Consider the following 22,907-nt stretch of genomic DNA (forward strand, 5'->3'; position numbering starts at 1 on the left):
GATGGCTGACCATGAGTCCTGGTCAAGTGAGCCCGGAGGGTTCTAACTCCCCAAGCATTAGGGGCTACGTATCCCATAGTCCAGGTCTCAATCCAATCCATAGGTAGGGATTTGTAAGCATTGTCACCACATATCTAGAATACCTTGTGCTGAACAACCGTAGAGTGCCACTCAGTTCAGTTGTGGCAAATTAAATTCCAGAGAACAGCGTATGTATGTATGTATGTATGTATGTATGTATGTATGTATGTATGTATGTATGTATGTATGTATGTATGTATGTATGTATGTATGTATGTATGTATGTATGTATGTATGTATGTATGTATGTATGTATGTATGTATGTATGTATGTGTGTATGTATGTATGTATGTATGTATGTATGTATGTATGTATGTGTATGTATGTATGTGTGTGTGTGTGTATGTGTGTGTATGTGTGTATGTGTGTATGTATGTATGTGTGTGTTTATGTATGTATGCGTGCCATGGATACTACATGTACACCACAATCTCAGTGGACCAAGAGATGAAGGTATCCCAATTACATCTTTCATGACATTCTGCTGCTTAGCAAAAGTATCAGCTGTCCACCAATACGAAGTGCCACCATAAGTGATGTTATAAGATCTCTGGCAGTAACAAGTGGAATTTACACCAAGATGTTTAAAATCATTATCGATGGTCGTGTTTATGTCAGTTTCTAGATTCCCACGATAGCATTCCCATGAACTCTGTGTATGTTTGGAAAAGTGGCGAGGAAACTGAAAACGGGAATGTTTATTGTCATGGTCTACCAGATACTGACATTGTTTTAGATTAATGCTGCCCACCTGGGTACCCCCTTTGTGTATAATTCTTTCACACACACAAGATGCCTGTCAGGTAACGGAGAGGTCAGGGGAGAGGGGGTCTGTATGGGGGGAGTGGTGTTGTGGAGAGCAGAGACCCCCTTGTCCACCCTACACCAAATTACCTTTGCGTGGTGTGTTTAGTTCAGTTCAGTTCAGTTTAGTTTAGTTTAGTTTAGCTAAACTCTCAGGGGGATATCTGTACACTGACCGGTGTCTCTCTCACTGTCTCTCAGGGATATATCTGTACACTGACCGGTGTCTCACTCCCTCTCTGTCAGGGATATATCTGTACACTGACCAGTGTCTCTCTCCCTCTCTGTCAGGGATATATCTGTACACTGCCCGGTGTAACTCCATCCCTCTCTGTCAGGGGGATATCTGTACACTGCCCGGTGTAACTCCATCCCTCTCTGTCAGGGATATATCTGTACACTGCCCGGTGTCTCACTCCCTCTCTGTCAGGGATATATCTGTACACTGCCCGGTGTAACTCCATCCCTCTGTGTCAGGGATATATCTGTACACTGCCCGGTGTAACTCCATCCCTCTCTGTCAGGGATATATCTGTACACTGCCCGGTGTAACTCCATCCCTCTCTGTCAGGGATATATCTGTACACTGCCCGGTGTAACTCCATCCCTCTCTGTCAGGGATATATCTGTACACTGCCCGGTGTAACTCCATCCCTCTCTGTCAGGGATATATCTGTACACTGCCCGGTGTAACTCACTCCCTCTCTGTCAGGGATATATCTGTACACTGCCCGGTGTAACTCCATCCCTCTCTGTCAGGGATATATCTGTACACTGCCCGGTGTAACTCCACCCCTCTCTGTCAGGGGGATATCTGTACACTGCCCGGTGTCTCTCTCCCTCTCTGTCAGGGATATATCTGTACACTGCCCGGTGTCTCTCTCCCTCTCTGTCAGGGATATATCTGTACACTGCCCGGTGTCTCACTCCCTCTCTGTCAGGGATATATCTGTACACTGCCCGGTGTAACTCCATCCCTCTCTGTCAGGGATATATCTGTACACTGCCCGGTGTCTCTCTCCCTCTCTGTCAGGGATATATCTGTACACTGCCCGGTGTCTCTCTCCCTCTCTGTCAGGGATATATCTGTACACTGCCCGGTGTCTCACTCCCTCTCTGTCAGGGATATATCTGTACACTGCCCGGTGTAACTCCATCCCTCTCTGTCAGGGATATATCAGTAAACTGACCGGTGTAACTCCACCCATCTCTCTCAGGGATATATCTGTACACTGCCCGGTGTCTCTCACTCCCTCTCTCTCAGGGATATATCTGTACACTGCCCGGTGTAACTCCATCCCTCTCTGTCAGGGATATATCTGTACACTGCCCGGTGTAACTCCACCCCTCTCTGTCAGTGATATATCTGTACACTGCCCGGTGTAACTCCATCCCTCTCTGTCAGGGATATATCTGTACACTGCCCGGTGTAACTCCATCCCTCTCTGTCAGGGATATATCTGTACACTGACTCTACGAGTCTGTGATGACCAGTGATCTCCATACACTCCCACTACCCTACACACACTTTTGTATGATGTCAGAGTAAATTATAGATCCTGTAATTAACACTTCAATCTACCTGATCTGTGTACTTTCTCAGTTGGCATCTTTTCGATGTATAAATGTTCTGCTGTCCCGACTTTATGGTTGTGATCACAGCCTTTGACTGCGATATTACTCTCCTTGTGCAAGTAAAATAAACCTACTGTTGATGGTCAATGATTTGAGCCCTTAAGTCTTATTACCGGTCGTGATGTCAACTCTACTCAGCTACTCATGGCATTAGTCAGAGGAGTGAGAATGATGGTCTCGGGGTTAATGCATGGTGCAGGACCCAAGGGGCTGAATATCCACACCAGACTCTACAGAAGGGTCTCAATCCACAACATCACCTACCCAGGCTATCCAGAGATGTTACCAGACTCATTGAATAACTCCAGCACTTTGTGTTCTACCTGCCTCAGTTCCTTAAGGGCCTGTCCCACCAAACGAGGTAATTCCAGAATTCTCCGGAGTTTTCCCCTGATTCGAACTCGGAGAATGTCCGTAGCGGGTCGTAGGAGTTCGTGGATGTCTCGTAGCTACTCGTACGAGTAAAAAGTAACCATTTTTTTCATCACGAGTATTTTCTTACTCATGGACATTTTTCAGTGTTGAAAAAACGCCACGAGTTTACCGGATATCCCGAGTACCTACCGTTACTCGTATGAGCCGCTACGAGACATCTACGAACTCCAACTACAGACATTCCCCGAGTTCGAATCAGAGGAAAACACGGGACAACTCTTGAATTACCTCGTACAGTGGGACAGGCCCTTTACTTTGAACACCTGCCCGGTGATCGGTCCAACAACCAAGAAAGCACACCATCGCTGCTCCTTCCTGAGAAAGCTTAGGAAGTTTAGCATGGCCACTACAACTCTCACCAGCTTCTACAGATACATCATCTCTTAGTTTGGAAAGAGCTCCTTCCAAGACCGCAAGAAATTGCAGCGAATTGTGGACGCAGCCCAGACCATCACACAAACCAACCTCCCTTCTATTGACTCCATTTATAACTCATGCTGCTTCAGCAAGGCCAGCAGTATCATTATGCCTGATCATCTAAAATCAGTCCCCCGTTCCTGCTTTTCCCAATATCCCTTGATTCTTTAAGCCCTAACAGCTAAATCTAACTCTCTCTTCAAAAACATCCAGTGAATTGGCCTCCACTGCCTTCTGTGGCAGAGAATTCCACAGATTCACAACTCTCTGGGAGAAAATGTTTTTCCTCAACTCAGTACTAAATGGCCGACCCCATATTCTTAAACTGTGACCCCTGGATCTGGACTCCCTCAACATGGGGAACATTTTTCCTGCATCTAGCCTGTCCATTCCTTTAAGAATTTTAGGTGGTCGCTTGTGATCGTTGATATCTCTAAACTAAACTAAACTGAACTAAACTGAACTAAACTAAACTAAACATAGAACAATACAGCACAGGTATAGATGCCTTGGCCCATAATACCTGGGCTGAACATGAAACCAAGTTTCAACGTGGAATCTGTAAAGTCTAAACTGTACTCACCTCCCCATTGTTACCCCTGCGCCCACCAAGGTAGAAACTCATTTTCTCCGTGGACGGGCCAGGCTTGTCCTCCAATCTCACCCCGATCGCCTCTCATCTCCGCTGGCCGCGTTTAGTGCCAGGATCTTGCCTCCTCTCCTCCTTCTCCCCCCACACTTGGCCAGGGGGGTCATGAGGTTGGAGCGGAACCTGTTGTCCATCCAACAGTAGATGAAGGGGTTCCAACAGGTGCTGCTCACGGCCACCCAGTGGAAGGTAAAGTAGAGGGTGTTGTTGAATTGGACACGTTGGCCGATGAGCAGGACGGTGTAGACGTTGAGGGGGAACCAACAGAGGGTAAAGGCCATGATGATGAAGATCATCTTGATGGTCCTCTTCTTCCTGCAGCGTTGAGCGGCGGCCTCGGCTTCTGTGACGGCACCAATGGTTTCCCTCACCAATAGCTTCTTGCTCACCGCGGAGGAGGCTACGGTGATCACCACCAACGGCAGGACGTAGAACAGTGTGAAGGTTGACTTGTCCATGCACATCCTGAAGACTTCTGAAGGCCTTGGAAAAGCGGGGACGCAATGACTCCTGATGATCTTGTCTCTGGAAGGAAGGGACAAGCGGAGAAAGCGGGTTAGAGGTTTCATGAGTTGAGGGTGTGGAGAATGGTGAGGTGGTGAATCTGTGGAATTCTGTGGAAAATTCTGTGGAAAACCAATGGATATTTCTAAGACTGAGATAGTTATATTCTTGATTAGTACGGGTGTCAGGGGTTATGGGGATAAGGCAGAAGAAAGGGTTTTAGAGGTAAAGATAGATCAGACATGATTGAATGGCAGAGTAGACTTGATGAATTCAAATTCCCACAACTACATTTGTGGGATTCGAACTGACTTTATTGTGTGCAGTTCTGGTCCCCTTTTTGTAGAGGGTGGCGCAGCGGTAGAGTTGATGCCTCACAGCGACAGAGACCCGGGGTCGATCCTGACTATGGGTGCTGTTTGTGCAGAGTTTGCACGATCTTCCCGTGACCACATGGATTTTCTCCGGGTGCTGTGGTTTCCACCCACATTCCAAAGGCGGTAGAGGGGAGGAGGGTGTGTCTGTAGCCTGTCTCCTTTATCATTGTTACTTTTTTGCATATCTTTCATTCATTTAGAAACATAGAAACATAGAAACGTAGAAAATAGGTGCAGGAGTAGGCCATTCGGCCCCGAGCCTGCACCACCATTCAATATAATCATGGCTGATCATCCAACTCAGTATCCTGTACCTGCCTTCTCTCCATACCCGCTGATCCCTTTAGCCACAAGGGCCACATCTAACTCCCTCTTAAATATAGCCAATGAACTGGCCTCAACTACCTTCTGTGGCAGAGAATTCCAGAGATTCACCACTCTCTGTGTGAAAAATGTTTCTCCCATCTCGGTCCTAAAAGATTTCCCCCTTATCCTTAAACTGTAACCCCTTGTTCTGGACTTCCCCAACATCGGGAACAATCTTCCTGCATCTAGCCTGTCCAACCCCTTAAGAGTTTTATAAGTTTCTATAAGATACCCCCTCAATATTCTAAATTCTAGCGAGTACAAACCGAGTCTATCCAGTCTTTCTTCCTATGAAAGTCCTGACATCCCAGGAATCAGTCTGATGAACATTCTCTGTACTCCTTCTATGGCAAGAATGTCCTTCCTCAGATTAGGAGACCAAAACTGTACGCAATACTCCAGGTGTGGTCTCACCAAGACCCTGTACAACTGCAGTAGAACCTCCCTGCTCCTATACTCAATTTATTCTATATCTCCCTATATCACCATCTTTATCTCCCGTTTCCCTTTCCACTGGCTCCCACCAAGTCCACGCTGTCCAGTGATCACCCCGTACACCTAGCAATGTCAAGTTCAAGTTCAAGTGAGTTTATTGTCATGTGTCCCTGATAGGACAATGAAATTCTTGCTTTGCTTCAGCACACAGAACATAGTAGGCATTTACTACAAAACAGCTCAATGTGTCCATATACTATAATATAAATATATACACACATGAATAAATAAAATCATAAAGTGCAAATAACAGATAATTGGTTATTAATAATTAAAGTTTTGTCCGAGCCAGGTTCAATACCCTGATGACTGTGGGGAAGTAGCTATTCCTGAACCTGGTTGTTGCAGTCTTCAGGCTCTTGTACCTTCTACCTGAAGGTAGCAGGGAGATGAGTGTGTGGCCGGGATGTTGTGGGTCTTTGATGATACTGCCAGCCTTTTTGAGGCAGAGACTGTGATAAATCCCCTCGATGGAAGGAAGGTCAGAGCCAATGATGGACTGGGCAGTGTTTACTACTTTTTGTAGTCTTTTCCTTTCCAGGGCTCTCAAGTTGCCGAACCAAGCCACGATGCAACCGGTCAGCATGCTCTCTACTGTGAACCTGTTGAAGTTAGAGAGAGTCCTCCTTGACAAACCCGTAGTCTTCTCAGGAAGTAGAAGCTCTGATGAGCTTTCTTGATAATTGCATTAATGTTTACGGACCAGGAAAGATCTTCAGAGATGTGCACGCCCAGGAATTTGAAGCTCTTGACACTTTCAACCATCGACCCATTGATATAAACGGGGCTGTGGGCCCCCATCCTACTCTTTCCAAGGTCCACAATCAGTTCCTTGGTTTTGCTGGTGTTGAGGGCGAGGTTATTGTGCTGGCAGCATATGGACAGTTGCTCGATCTCTCTTCTATACTCCGACTCATCCCCATCAGTGATACGTCCCACAACAGTGGTGTCCTCAGCGAACATGATGATGGATTCGCACTGAGACCGGCTACGCAGTCATTTGGATAGAGTGAGTACAGCAGGGGGCTTAGCGCGCAGCCTTGAGGTGCTCCTGTGCTGATTGTTATCGAGGCTGACACATTTCCACCAATACGAACAAACTGTGGTCTGTGAATGAGGAAGTCGAGGATCCAATTGCAGAGGGATGCGCAGAGACCCAGTTCTGCGAGTTTGGTCATACACACCAAGGACAAGTTACAATTACTGAAGCCAATTAACCTACAAACTTACACGTCTTTGGGATGCAGGAGGGAACCAGAGCACCTGGAGAAAGCCCATGCAGTCACAGGGAGTACGTACTCTCTCTGGGTAGAAACAAAATGCTGGAGTAACTCAGCAGGTGAGGCAGTTTCCATGGAGAGAAGGAATTGGTGACGCTTCAGTCTGAAGAATGGTCTCAATCCGAAGCGCTGCAAATTTCTTCTCTCCATAGATGCTGCCTCACCCGCTGAGTTCTGCAGCATTTTGTGTCTATCCTCGATTTTACCAGCATCTGCAGTTCTTTCCTAAATATACAAACTCTGTACAGACAGCATCCATAGCCAACATCACACCCAGGCCTCAGGCGCTGCAAGGCAGCATTTCGGCAAAAGGATGGTAGGTGTATAGATTGAGCTGATTGAGGAGGTAGTTGAGATAGGTACTATCACGATGGTAATGAAAGATTAGGACAGGTACATGGATAGGATAGGTGTAGAGTGATAAGGGCAGGTGGGTCTAGTTTAGATGGGACATGTTGGTCGGTGTGGGCAAGTTGGGCCAAAGGGCCAAAGGGCCTATTTCCACGCTGGATGACTGTAATTTGAGTTTAGCTTGATTTATAATTCATAATTATACCGTAACAAATTAACCTACTAACCGAGAGAAAACCCACGCAGGTCACGGGGAGAACATACAAACTCTGTACAGTCAGCACCTGTAGTGAGGATCAAACCCGAGTCTCTGGCGCTGTAAGGCAGCAACTCTACCGTTGTGCCACTGTGCCACCCCTACATCTTGTAAATGGGATTAATATGGATGGTTAGCATGAACCTGTTGGGCTGAATGGCCTGTATACACGCTATATGACTCCGTGACCTATGTTTTGGGCCCAGAAGCTAGAGTGCTGTAGACATCAACCCACTACTCCACAAGGCTGGGATGAGTGATAGGGGCAGTGGGATGGGGAAGGGAGGTATTTCAGTAACATTTACCTGTACATGTAGTGAAACAACGTCTGGTAAATAGCGTGAGGCAGAGAAACAAGACGCCAGTGCCCAGATGTTAACGATAGATAAAATACCTTTGGAGAGGGACATGCGAGGCTTTAAAGGATTTAGAATCACCTGCAAGTAAACAACAAGAATTGGAAATGAAAACACAAAATAAAATGCAGACTTAATTTTAGAGATACAGCGCGGAAACAGGCTCTTTGGCCCACTGAGTCTGCACCAATCAGCAATCTCCGCACATTAACACTATCCTACACACACTAGAGACAATTTTATATTCATAGAAAACCAATTAACACAAACCTGTACGTCTTTGGAGTGTGAGAGGAAACCGAATATCTCGGTGAAAACCCACCCAGTCACAGGGTGAATGTACAAACTTCGTACAGACAGCACCCGTAGTCAGGATGGAACTCGGGTCTCCGGCACTGAATGTGCTGTAAGGCAACAACTCTACTGCTGTGCCACCGTGTCACCCTTTTATCACAGAAGGTGTGGGTAAATAATAACAGAAACCCTCGGCAGGTCAGGCAGCGTCTGTGGAGAGATGCACTGTGATGAGATGAAGCAGGACCCTTCATCAGAAGCATTGAGTATGTGCCGGGGGAAAGATTTAATAGGAACCTGAAGGGTATGGAACATGCTTCCTGAGGAGATAGTTGAGGCAGGATCTATTGCAAGGTTTATGAAACATTTAGACAGGTACATGGATAGGACAGGTTTAGAGGGATATGGGACAAATGCAGGCAGGTGGGACTAGTGTAGATAGGACATGTTGGTCGGTGCAAATTAGGCCGAAGGGCCTGCTTCCACGCTGTAGGCTGAAGAGTCTGCTTCCACGCTGTAGTTAATTTAGTGTGGTTTAGAGATATAGCGCCGAAACGGGCTCTTCAGCCCACCGACTCCACGCCGACCAGCGATAACCACATACACTAGCACCATCCTACACACTAGAGACAATTTACTATTTTTACCAAAGCCAATTAATCTACAAACTTGTACGTCTTTGGAGTGTGGGAGGAAACCGGAGCACCAGGGGAAAACCCACGTGGTCATAGGCAGAACTTACAAACTCCGTACAGGCAGCACCAGTAGTCAGGATGAAACCCCGGATCTCTGGCGCTGTGAGGCAGCTACTCTACCGCTGAGCCACCATGCTGTATGAATTAGGTCGTGATGTTGCACCTTTATAAAATGTTGGTTAGTCTGCTTATTGCGTATTGTGTGCAGTTCTGGTCACCCACTTATATGCAGGATGTGGAGGCTTTGGAGAGGATGCAGGTTGACCAGAATGATACCTGGATTAAAGTGAATTAGTTGTAAATGGACGTTGGACAGACTTGGATTGTTTTCTCCCACGCTCCATCCAAAGACGTACACTTTGTAGGTTAATTGGCTTGGTATAAAGGTAAATGACTTCTAGTGTGTGTAGGGGGTTAATGTGCGGGGTTCGCCTGGTCGGTGTGGACTTGGTGGGCAGATGGGCATGTTTCCACGCTGTATCTCCAAACTAAACTCAGCTATGTTTAATCAGACTTTACTGGACTTTATCTTGCTCTAATCATATCCATTTATCCTGTATCTCGGTACACGTGAGAATAAACTAAATTACTTTACAAACCTGAATGTCTTTTGGACAAGAGCACTCGGTGAAACCCACGCAGTCACAGGCAGGATGTATAAACCCCATACAGACAGCACCCAAGGTCAGGATTGATCCTGGGTCTCTGGAGCTGTGAGTCAGCAGCTACAGTACCACTGCGCCACAGTGCTGTTCAACTCTATGACTCTACGTAGAATCAGATCGTGATGTTGCATCTTTATACAACTTTGGATAGTCTGCTTATTGAGTATTGTGTGCAGTTCTGGTCGCCCCATTACAGGGAGGATGTGGAGGCTTTGGTGAGGATGCAGAAGAGGTTTACCAGAATGATAACCGGATCAAAATGTATCAGCTGTAAAGGGACATTGGACAGACTAGGATTGTTTTCTCCGGAGCAAGTGAGGCTGAGTGAAAATATATAAAACCATGAGAGGCATTGATTGGGTAGACTTTTTTCCAAATCTTTTTTCCAGGGTAGAAAATTGTCTATACAATATTGAGGTTCACAAAGTTAATTCCTGGGAAGGCTGGACAGTCATATGTTGAATAAATGGAGCAGCTGGGCTTGCATACTCTGGAATTTAGTAGGATGACAGGGGATCTTATTGAAACATAAGATTATTAATATAATAATAATAATATATCTTTTATTGTCATTGCACGTCAGTGCAACGAGATTTAGTGTGCAGCTCCACTGATGTACAAGAAAGGTAAATAAATACAATACATAAATAAGCAAGCTGAATTGTCCGCCCACCGGGACCACCCACGCATCGCCCGCGGACCCCGACTCAACCACCACTGGACTCCAACCATCGGGTCCGGTGACCCGCGCCACTGGACTCCGACCATCGGGTCCGTTGACCCGCGCCACTCCACCCCCCTCCAGCAACCCACAGCCGTCGCCTTACCTGGAGCCTGGACTCTGCACTGGGCCTGCAGCCTCCACGCTGCTTACTCCCACTCTCCTGGACTTAACTCCATCGGGTCCTAGCGCCCGTCTGCCCAGCCGTGCTAACCTCAGTGGCTGCTCCACTGACCCTCCCCCATCCCCCCCCAACCATGTCACACCCGCTCTTCCCCACCCACCTTACAGCCCTCTCTCCCCCCCCACCCCCTGACCACCCACCACTCCTCCAACACCCACAACCCCCCCACACATCGCCCCGTCCCCAGTCTACCCACCTGCCTTCCTCTGGCCCCAACTCCCACCCCTGCCGGGTGTTCACCATCCCCCCCGACCTCCCCCTCTCCCCCACCCAACGGTCTGTCCTCAGCAGAGGTCTTACCTTTGTCCCCCTCCGTCCCCATCTCAATGAGTTCCGCGCCCACCATGACTTGGAGCGCTTCTACCGTCGTCTCCGCCTCACAGCGCACTTCCATGGGAAGGAGTCCTCGCCCCCTAATGATGACCCCGTTTTCCCGTCTCCAACGCACCCCCTCCTCGTGGAACCCCCCTCAGAAAGTCCCTGCTCTGGAACTCTTCATTCAGAACTGCCGCCGCGACGTCAACCGCCTTCAACTTCTCCACTCCCCTGTCTCACTCCAATCTTTCCCCCTCTGAACGCACTGCCATCGAATCACTCCGCAAAAACCCAGACTGGGTCATCAAACCAGCCGACAAGGGAGGTGCCGTGGTAGTCTGGCGCGCCGATCTCTACAAAGCTGAGGCCACGCGCCAACTCTCGGACACCTCCTCCTACTTACCCTTGGACCATGACCCCACTGACGAGCACCAGGCCACCATTTCTAGCACCATCACCGACTTCATCAACTTCCCACGCCCTGCCCGACCGAGCTTCCAACCTCATCGTTCCCCAGCCCCGCACGGCCCGTTTTTACCTTCTCCCCAAAATCCACAAACCCGGCTCTCCCTGTAAACCATTGTCTCTGCTTGTTCGTGCCCCACCGAACTCATCTCCACATACCTTGACTCCATACTATCTCCCCTGGTCAAATCCCTTCCCACCTATGTTCTAGACACCTCAGACACTCTCCGCCGCCTCCGCGCATTCCACTTTCTAGGCCCTCATCCCCTCATCTTCACCATGGACGTCCAGTCACTCTACACCTCCATCCCCCACCAGGATGGCCTCAAAACCCTCCGGTTCTTCCTCGACCAGAGGAGCAACCTATACCCAGCCACTGACACTCTCTTCCGCTTAGCGGAGTTGGTCCTCACCCTCAACAACTCTACGTTTGACTCCTCCCATTTCCTCCAAACACAAGGCGTAGCTATGGGCACACGCATGGGCCCCAGCTACGCCTGCCTCTTTGTCGGGTACGTTGAACAATCCTTGTTCGAGACGCACCAGGGCCCCATCCCCGACCTCTACCTCCGCTACATTGACGACTGCTTTGGTGCCACCTCCTGCACCCGCACACAACTGACTGACTTCATCCACTTCAGCACCAACTTCCATCCGGCACTCCAATACACCTGGACGATTTCCGACACTTCCCTACCATTCCTTGACCTCACCATCTCCATCGCAGGGGACAGACTCCTGACCGACATACATTACAAACCCACTGACTCACATGGCTATCTGGACTACACGTCTTCCCACCCTGCCCCCTGTAAAGACTCCATCCCCTACTCCCAATTCCTCCGCCTACGCCGCATCTGCTCCTAGGATGAGGCGTTCCACACCAGGACATCTGAAATGTCCTCATTCTTCAGGGAATGGGGATTCCCCTCCTCCACCATAGATGAGGTTCACACCAGGGTCTCATCCATACCCCGCAACACTGCTCTCTCTCCCCATCCCCGCACTCGCAACAAGGGCAGAGTCTCCCTCTGGTCCTCACCTTTCATCCCACCAGCCGTCACATACAACAAATAATCCTACGTCATTTTGGCCACCTCCAACGTGACCCCACCACTCGCCACATCTTCCCATCTCCCCCAATGTCTGCCTTCCGCAAAGACCGCTCCCTCCGCAACTCCCTTGTCAATTCTTCCCTTCCATCCCGTACCACCCCCTCCCCGGGCACTTTCCGTTGCAACCGCAAGAAATGCAACACCTGTCCCTTTACCTCCCTCCTTGACTCCATTCAAGGGCCCAAGTAGTCATTCCAGGTGCGACAGAGGTTCACCTGTATCTCCTCCAACCTCATCTACTGCATCCGCTGCTCTAGATGTCAGCTGATCTACATCGGTGAGACTATGCGGAGGTTGGGCGATCGTTTCGCCAAACACCTCCGCTCGGTCCGCAAGAACCTACCTGACTTCCGGTGGCTCAGCACTTCAACTCCCCCTGCCATTCCCAATCCGACCTCTCTGTCCTGGGTCTTCTCCATTGCCAGAGTGAGCAACACCGGAAATTGGAGGAACAGCATCTCATTTTCCGCTTGTGGAGCCTGCATCCAGCGGGCATGAACATTGAATTCTCCCAATTTTGTTAGCCCTGGCTGTCTCCTCCCCTTCCTTAGCCCTCGAGCTGTCTCCTCCCATCCCCCAGCCCTCAGGCTCCTCCTCCCCCCTTTTTCCTTCCTTCTCCCCGCCACCCCCTATCAGTCTGAAGAAGGGTTTCGGCCCTGAAACGTTACCTATCTCCTTCGCTCCATAGATGCTGCTGCACCCGCTGAGTTTCTCCAGCATTTTTATGTACCTTCACACCACAATGTTTGTCCTGAACATACAACCAAGTTAAACTAATCGGACATGACATGTACCCCATTCCCTGCAATGTGTTGTAATATGCTGCAGTTACACCACTCATTTTGCATGGTTGATTCTCTTGGCATTCATTTTCTGCATCCTTTCTTTGTACCTTAAAACACTAATTTCTGATAATACTAATACGCAGTAAGAGTGGATCAATCATTAATTTCCACAATATAGATTTCAGAACTGCTTTCATCATCTTATGCAAATGCTCCAAATATAATTTAGGGCAGCACAGTGGCACAGTGGTAGAGTTGCCACTTTACAGCGCCAGCCACTTGGGTTCGATCCTAACTATGGGTATTGTCTGTACAGAGTTTGTACATTCTACCTGTGACCACATGGGATTTCCCTGGGTCCTCTGGTTTTCTCCCACACTCCAAAGATGTGCAAGTTTGTAGGTTAATTGGCTTCTGTAAATTGTTCTTAGTGTGTAGGATAGAACTAATGTATGGGGTGATCATTGGTCGGCATGAACTCGGCAGGCAGAAGGGCCTGTTTCTAAGCTGTATCTCCAAACTAAACTAAACTAAACAATATATGGCCAAGCCCCATAAATCAATCTAATCCTTTAAAAAATCTCTTCCACCTCCAGTCCAACTTCTAAAAATGCATCTATCTGCAGCTAAGATCACTCAGATCAGAATTTAAAATGTTGGTGCTTTCATTTAAATCGCATCCAGAGACTTGAATCAAGAGAGGAAAAGATGCATTGTCATCAGTATTACTTTGTCAATGTATTTGCAATTAAACCATGGTTTAGAGGTTACAGTCCCGCTGATCCGTTGGCCTAGAGTTTCTTTCTAAAGTACATTTACTTGATGCAGTGTGCATGGAGACACAGCAACAATGCAGGCAGATATCATGCTAAAACTGGTATAAAACTGACAAAACACATGGAAATTGTACAGTCTCCAGTGCGTAGCTAAAAATCCATCTCTGGTTCAGAGACTTATCCATTAACTGTTATGTTTCCATATTCTCAATTACCCTGACAATGGTCTTTGAAAGACAGCCCCAGGCATAGATCAATTGTTATGTAAAGCAACATGAATGGTTTTCCGAAAATGGGCTTGTTGATTGAAATTAGATTGACATTTTGTAACGGTTACAGCTCTCAGATCCGCAAATGACCATCAAGTATTTTGTTGTTGTTGCTGTTTTAAGCAGGAATGCAATTCAAAGAGCATTTATCATTTGACAAGTTGATGATCAAGAATCAATGCGGCACTTTTGCAGTGTACACAAGCTACATAATTTAAATTATGAATCACTCTCTTCAGTAGCACACAACCTATTGTTCATAAGTGATCGGAGCAGAATTAGGCCATTCGGCCCATCAAATCTACTCCACCATTCAATCATGGCAGATCTATCTCTCCCTCCCAACCCCATGGATTAAAAGCACCATTGAACCATTGACTACTGATGTGTAATAAGCTTCCATGGGAACAAAAACAATTAAAAATACATAGGGTGGCCCGGTGGCGCAGCAGAAGAGTTGCTGCCTTACAGCGATTGTAGCGCCAGAGACCTGGATTCGGTCCTGACTACGGGTGCTGACTGTATGGAGTTTGTGTGTTCTCCCCGTGACCATGTGGGTTTTTTCCGAGGTCTTCAGTTTCCTCCCACACTCCAAAGGCGTACAGGTTTGTAGGTTAATTGGCTTTGGTAAAATTGTAAATTGTCCCGACTATGTAGGATAGTGTTAGTGTAAGGGGTGATCACTGGTTGGTGTGGACTTGGTGGACCAAAGAGCCTGGTTCTGCACTGTATCTCTAAACTAAAATAAAGTTTAAAGAAATGTACTCTGCATCTACCATATACTGTACATTCAGAAGATTTATTTTTATTTTTATTTAGATTTAGATTTTTAGATTTATTTTTCATTTCAGCAATGTTGTTGATGTAGATAAGAAGATCATCAGCGTGTATAACTTAAGATATTACAGAGTGCTTTAGATTAAGAGTGCCCCAACAGAGTATATGTGACAAACATGGCAAATTTAATTTATCATTGACATTTAGGGAAGTAAATTCCGCATCTAAATTAGTATCGGATTGGAGTCGCTGCCCTTTGCTGCCCTTGAAACTAACAGAAATTACAGTGTAGAAAAAGAATACTTAGATAAAACATTGATGTGATTTCTTAATTAAATGGAGGAAAACACTAGATTGTCTCTTGAATCTCAACAGATCGATGAAACTTCCAAAAGCTTGTACTAAGTGTAAAAGTAGCCTTGAAGCCAGATGGTGCAGCAAATCAAAGCTATTTTAATTTTCACCCCAACTCAGCTGTGAGGAATACCAGTTCATGGTAAATTTTTAATTGACACTTGAATAACTGAACTGAAAACATCTTAACACTTTTTGAGTAAATTGTCAGTGGATTTCATTCAGTCAAAAACTGTTACAATTAAGGCAGAGATTGGCAGATTAGAACGTGTGTCTGGGGTTATGGGGAGAAGGCAGGACAATTGGGATGAGAGGGAAAAATAGATCTGCCATGATTGAATGGCAGAGTAGACTTGATGGGCCAAATGGCCCAATTCTGCTCCTATAACTTATGAACTTGTGAACAATTATTTGTTGACTGTAATCAGGAACCAGCATGCATGTCTCAGTATAAGACTATTTTAGTTTTGGCTTCCTAAATCCCATGTTCTTTACTTATTAGATTTAATTGTAATATTCCAAAACATAACAGGTTTACTACACTTTATGTAAAAAGTATTTGAATTCATCTCAAAATGATTTTTTTTTCAGTTACATATTAATATTCAGATGAGCACCTTATTACAAACAGTCCTACAAATGATTTTCTTATCCTGAATTAATTTGGCTTTTGCCCAAAGAACAGTGTTCAATTATCAAAATACTTTTCGCAGCCAAATTTTTTAGTGTAAGTTGATGTTGGTTTTCTGATTGCAAAATTGGTTTGTCATCATAATTTTATTTAGCTCTCGTAATATAAAATATCAATTAAGTTTAGGGGCACAAGGAGGACTATATATTTTTTGTGTCATATATATATATATTGTGTCATACTGTATCCATTTGTTGTACTGTGTTGTACTTCATATTGAGGTTGTGCAAATCACTACAGGAGTAAATGTTGCAGGCAGTAGAAAATGTAATGTTTTAATAGTGTTTTATTGGTGGAAGTTTGAGCCAGGGGAGGGAGAGTATTCAAGCATTTTTTTTAAGTCGTCGCTCATAATGAGGTCAACAGCAATTGATCCACAGGGGAAATGCATGATGGATCATCAATTATTCCTGGTAAATTTAGATGGATGAGAGGGATTATTTTAGAAACACATACAATTCTTAAGGAATTGGTGCAGGAAAAATGTTCCCCATGTTGGGGGAGTCCAGAACCAGGGGTCACAGTTTAAGAATAAGGGGTAGGCCATTTAGCACTGAGATGAGGAACAACGTTTTCACCCAGAGTTGGGTATCAGTGGAATTCTCTGCCACAGAAGGCAGCAGAGGTCAATTCACTGGATGTTTTCAAGAGGGTTAGATTTAGCTCTTAGGGCTAACAGAATCAAATGATATGGGGAAAAAGCAGGTACGGAGTACTGGTTTTGGATGATCAGCCATGATCATATTGAGTGCTGGTTCGTAGGTCCGAATGGCCTACTATTGCACCTATTTTCTATGTTTCTAAATAGTTTGAGGACATTGCTACCATTCATGCTTCTCTCCATATCCAGTTGCCCATATTTTTCTCACCTGCTTTTTGCTGTCATTTTGCAGCCATTCTACAATTAGGCAGCATCTGTCATTTTCAAAGATCCCCAAAGCAAATTTAATTAGAGATAGAGGTAACTCAAATGCAAACTGCCTTCATTGATGGAAATGCACTTCAATTAAAAAAAAAATCTCTTTGTATATTGTTCTTGAGCTTATTTTGACTGTCTCCTTGTGGCATCTTATTAAAGAGTTTGTTAACTTATGTAACTATTAAATTCCCCTTCAATATTAAAGATGTAGATACGATAAGGGAAGACATCACTCAATCCTGGGGATCCAAAGATCAGGCTGTAAATTCAGTGCTTGGAATAATTTTCTGAGTGAAGGCTTCAAGTAAATCTGTGACGGCTGTCAGCAATCAAAGCCTCCTTTTTGTCTGTACTGTTTGCAGCTTACCATAGTTCCGTTTAATGTACTTGCCATCAAAGATCATAGAGGAGCAAGATAGACCACTCCTCCGAAATCCAATGGACTGACGTGTAGTACGTGACGGAACGTCACGGCCGCCATTTCTTTGAGCGACACGCGACTTCCGGTATGTAATCCACCCGCTGTGATCCAAAGCAAAGATTATAGAGCTCCTCTATAATTGATCCAAAGCAAAGATCCTCGAGTATCTTGTAGCGGGAACAGCCCCCTCCTTTGCGTAGTTTCCCTTGCATTGTATTGTGCAGTTTCCCTTTAACACACACTGCACAAAATTAAATTTAACGTATATATATTTTATATATTTATATGAATGTGTCTGTGTGAGAGGCAAGTTAGAGATAATAAAGTTTATTCTCAAGGATCAGAAGCAACTTTGATTTAAATCATCACTATTAATTCATTTGTCTTGTAAGATGATGTACATAAACCATAAAGGCAATTATATATATAATTATATAGTAATAATAAATATATGCATATATATACAGGTGCACAACCTTTTATCCGAAGATCCAAATAACGAAAACCTCCGAATAGCGGCCATTTTTTCGGTCCTTGAAGAAAGGTCCTTGAAAACGTTCACCGAGGGCGGCCCGCAGAGGTGACAGCGGAACCTCCGGTCGGTCCTCGAAGAAAGGGGAACTAAATCCCCATTCATAAAAGAGAAGATGAGGGTATATTGCGCGGGAGGGTTAATAATTGACAATATGCTGCTGCCTGCCCGCTGAATTAAAAAGTTCCCACGGTAGACTCACGATATACAGTGTTTCGTGAGTCTTGCGTGGGAACTTTTTAACTCAGCGGGGCAGGCAGCAGCAGATTGTCGCTCCCTTCAGTATCACCCCACCTACACCCCTCTGCTTCCCGGCCATGTGTGTGACCCCTTCCATCCCCTCTCCAGCTCCCCGCCCATTGCACCGGCGCGGGGGCTTTGCACTGTCTTCACGTCGGCGATTGCAGCAGGACCGTGCCAGGACCAATTGGACACCGACCACCAGGCCCACCGCAAGCACGGAGATCCCAGAGACCCACAGCCAACAGCAGCCCAGCCCAGCCTCACTCCAACTACAGAGGAACCTGGGTTGCGGATGACGGGGCGCAGCTCGGGGCGTCGTAGGGGCCCATCGGGGAGCGGCCACTCAAAGCCACGCCGGGAGATGTAGGGCCCTGCCCCGGTCTTGATGTTGGAGCCCCCGGCGGGCGCTAGCAAGTCCGCGGCAATTTACAGCCGCGCCGGGCGTTGTAAGGCCCCCCTCCAGGTCACTCTCAACCTCTATGATGTTTGCTCTCAACCCCGTAATTCGGGCGGGAGAAGTCGCCGTTGCCGGTGCCCCGCAAAGCGGTCTCCCACCGGGGACCCGCGAGCTCCCGGTGTCACCCTCCACCGGAGTCGGGTCGCAGCAGCTCGCCCCCGCAAGTCTCCACGCTCCGAAGCTGGCTAGCTCCACGGAGGGAGGTCCGTAGGTCCACAGCTCCCACCGCCGCCCACCGACCCCCAGGCCCACTGCAAGCACGGAGATCCCAGAGACCCACAGCCAGCAGCAACTCCAGCCCAGCCCCGCTCCAACTCCAGAGGAACACGTAGGGGAAGAAGCTGATGGTGTGCAAGGTACGTCTTGTTCTTGGGGTGGCGGATGAGGGGGCGCAGCTCGGGCTGTGGGCAAACTGCCACTTGTCGCCGTAGCGGCCCATCGGGGAGTGGATTCCTCTGGAGTTGGAGGGGGAGGGGGGTATTGTGCTGTTTGATCGCCCCCTGCTATCCCAGGGACAGGGAGACACAGCGGCTTTTTAGACTGGTGGGCAATCACTTCCAAAGTTCTGCCCACACAGTCAGTACACCTCTCCTACACTGCATTTCATACAAACATTTATTCTGCAAGAAAAAACGACATTGAAGACTCAAACTCGCGACCGAGTTTACTGCCGGGATCAAGGCGCAAACTCGCGACCTTGCGGATATGAGCCGAGCACTCTACCACTGAGCCAGCCATTGAAATCTACGCTAAAAAATTTCCATTCCGAAGACCGACAAATTCTGAATTACGAAAAGTGTCTGGTCCCAAGGCTTTCGGATAAAAGGTTGTGCACCTGTATATATATATTTATACACATACATATATATACACATACATATATACACACATACATATATACACATACATACATACATATACACATACATATACACACATACATATGGATAAATTTATATGCATACATACACACTGTTTTGTATAACTTGTTAGGGTCGGTTATATTGAAACCTCATACCTCATTAAAAGCTGTGTGGGAGGGCGAGCTGAATACGAAACTAACAGACCAGCAATGGGATTCTGCCTTGGATTTGATCCATTCTTCCTCCATATGTGCCCATCATGGCCTAATCCAATGCAAAGTCCTTCACAAGTCCACTACAGAAATGCAAGATTATCTATAATTTACCACTGTTAGGGACACCTGCAACAGATGTAATCAATCCCCTGCCAACCATAGCCATATGTTTTGGTCTTGCCCTAAGCTAGCAGCCTTTTGGAGGAGTGCTTTCGAGGTGATAAGCAGAGCCTATGGCCAGACTATTCCTCCAAACCCACTGTCAGCCATTTTTGGTATTCCTCCCAACACCAACCTCTCTGTTACGTTGAAGCGGGTCCTAGCTTTTACAACCTTGTTAGCCCGGAGACTGATCTTGCTTAATTGGAGGCTCACCTGTTCCCCGACACACGCCCGCTGGATTAAGGAGGTGCTCTACAATTTAAAGCTTGAAAAACGTAGGTTCTCTCTCAAAGACTCTACCAAGACATTCCTAGACACATGGAACCCTTTCCTGGAACTTGTTAAATCTCTTAACTTGTCCCCAGATTCGGAAGAGGACTGAGTGCTTGCCATCACTGTCCTGCTTTACTGCAGCTGCTCCCCCCTTAGCCCCCCCTCCCCACACTTATTTATTTAATTACCTACTTATTTACTGTTCATAGTGGGGGGGTTTTGTTTTGTTTTTCCCCCAGTACATTTTGTTTTGTTTATCTCTACGTATTTGTGTGGATGTGTACGTATGTGAGTGTTGTTTGTCCCGTTTGGTTCCGACCTGATTCGGGTGGGTTGAAGGTGGGTACGGGTAAGGGCTTTGAGTTCTGCTTACATACTGTTGCACAATTATGCTTTAAGTGTCACTGTCTGTTATCATTGTATGTATGCAAATTGATGTGAAATTCAAATAAAAAGATTTCAAAATAAAAAAAGAGATGAAGGCTGCATCATTGGGGTCCTGGGGTGGAGAATGTGTGGGGTGGCATCTGTTATGTGCCACAGAGCTGTGCCATGTAACAGATATTTATGTTGGCTCATGGACTCGCCAGCCGCCTGTCACTTCTGCAGCGAGGAAGAGACCGTGTTCCATGTCTACATGCAGCCCGTTTGACTATCTGAAGGGGATGCTCCTCAAGTTTTGGCTGCACTTTAACCCCACACTCCTGATCTTTGGTCACCCAGTAGAGGGGGTAGGGTCGTTAGGGAGGGGGCATCACCCTGACGGTTTGCTCCTGGACCTGGCCAAGATGGCCATCGCGGATCCAGCAGCGGGCAGTCAAGGGTTCTGCACGAGTCGACTGCCTGACCCTCTAACGGGCGTACGTCCATGACCGTGTGTCCCTGCACAGGGAGCAAACGGTATCCATGAGGAGTCTAGAGGCCTTCCGTGAACGCTGGTCACCACGGGGAGTCGAGTGTTTGGAGATGAAGTTGACAATATTTTAATTTGATAATTGTTTGATTGTAACTTGCCAATGGTAATCTTGATTTTATTATTATTCTGTATTTGTGTTTGTTTGAATGAAAGCTCTTTATATTTATAAAAAGTGAAGGCTGCAGGTAGTTTTGTGACCACAGGGAAGACAAAGGAAGAGGCACACAGTGCAGGCAGTACTGTCGCCATTGCCCTCAGTAACACATTTCAGAAACTGTTGGGGGAAGATGACCTTTCTGAAGGCAGCAGCTGTGGCCATGTCCGTGGCATCAAATCAATTCTGCATGAATACATCATCTTCACCGCATAATGAATCAAATCAACTTCGCACCATGACTGCGGTTTCCTCCCACACTCCAAAGACATACAGGTTTGTAGGCTTGGTATAAGTGTAAATTGTCCCTAGTGTGTGTAGGATGGTGTTAGTGTGCGGGGATCGCTGGTCAAAGCGGACGCAGTGGGCCAAAGGGCCTGTTTCCGCGCTGTATCTCTGTAAGAAATAAAAGCAAGTATAAGCCATCTAAGTTCACACCACCATCAGTAAGATAATTGTTGATCCTGCACCTCAACACCTTATTCCCACATTCTCTCCATTATCCTTCATCCTTTTCGTTTTGAAAAAAAATATCTCTCCTTTCAAGGACTCGACTTCCACCATCTCACGCGATCAAGAATTCCAAGATTCCCAGCCCTTGAGTGAAGAAACTGCTCCTTGTCTCATTACTAAATATCATGACCCATATTCTGAGACTTTGGCCCTCGTTCTAGATCACCAGACCAGCCGCAATCTCCACCCACGAGTCAAATCCAAACAGAGATAGACACAAAATGCTGGAGTAACTCAGTGGGTCAGGCACCATCTCTGGAGAAAAGGAATAGGTGACGTTGCAGGTCGGAAGCCTTCTTCAGACTGCGTTCTGACACTACTTCTTCTTCTTCTTCTTGCGTATGGCGTGCACAGCCTAAAGTTGTAGGACAACTTGTTCTATTTGATCTTATTTGACTGTGCACACCGGGTTGATTGCATTTGTCGAAACAGGGCGGACCACGTGAAGGTTGCAATCTCCCACCCCGCGTTCTGACACCAAAGAGCAAAATGTCCAACGTAGATACAATAATAAATATATCGCCATTTGCATTAGTTTTGTGCAGTTAACAAATCACAATTTCACACAATGTACATAAGACGGCAGTTATTTGACAAATACTCTGCAGTTCGGTGCAGGAGATCTTGTCGACGAGTATTCTGGACCCACTGTTGACATCTGAAATTACAGGAGATATCATTTAGGATTAACTAATAAGAAAAAAGATGATCATAACTACATGCCTGAACAATGGATGATATATCACTTAAATGCAATTGTTTTCAGTTGTGTGGAGAGACCTGTATATTGAAGATGCTTTTTGCCTCTAATATGTCAATTTACCTTAAATGTAGAAGAGCTTATTAAAATCTTCTTACAAAGAACATTAAGTATTTTCTTTCTATCCTCTTTTGGACCCAAGGCATAGCAGAGCTGCCAACTCTCACGAAGAGGTAAGGGAGGGAGAGAGGGAAGGGAGGGAGAGAGGGAAGGGAGGGAGAGAGAGAGAGATCAAGAGAAGAGAGGGAGAGAGAGATCGAGAGAAGAGAGGGGAGAGAGAGATCGAGAGAAGAGAGGGAGAAGGGGGGAGAGGGAGAAGGGGGGAGAGGGAGAAGGGGAAAAGGGGGGAGAGGGAGAAGGGGAAGG

General features: G+C 46.5%; 1 protein-coding gene across 1 annotated transcript; it reads right to left on the reverse strand.

Annotated features, from left to right (window-relative positions):
* Positions 1-4,033: 4,033 nt before the first annotated feature.
* Positions 4,034-20,994, reverse strand: LOC116969254 (probable G-protein coupled receptor 83). The gene is made up of 2 exons (XM_033016144.1): positions 20,957-20,994; positions 4,034-4,547 (listed from the first exon to the last, which is right to left on the reverse strand). Exons 1-2 carry the CDS (start codon positions 20,992-20,994, stop codon positions 4,034-4,036), a joined length of 552 nt encoding a protein of 183 aa, XP_032872035.1.
* Positions 20,995-22,907: the final 1,913 nt, after the last annotated feature.

The sequence above is a fragment of the Amblyraja radiata genome, unplaced genomic scaffold, assembly GCF_010909765.2.
Source record: "Amblyraja radiata isolate CabotCenter1 unplaced genomic scaffold, sAmbRad1.1.pri S135, whole genome shotgun sequence".
In the NCBI taxonomy this organism is placed as follows: domain Eukaryota; kingdom Metazoa; phylum Chordata; class Chondrichthyes; order Rajiformes; family Rajidae; genus Amblyraja; species Amblyraja radiata.

Coding starts and splice junctions, on each gene's coding strand:
- LOC116969254 (XM_033016144.1), bottom strand. CDS start 20,994: ATGGCCATCTTGGCCAGGTCCAGGAGCAAACCGTCAGG. Junction 4,548..20,956: donor TCCAGGAGCAAACCGTCAGG/GTGATGCCCCCT, acceptor CCTTCCTTCCAG/AGACAAGATCATCAGGAGTC.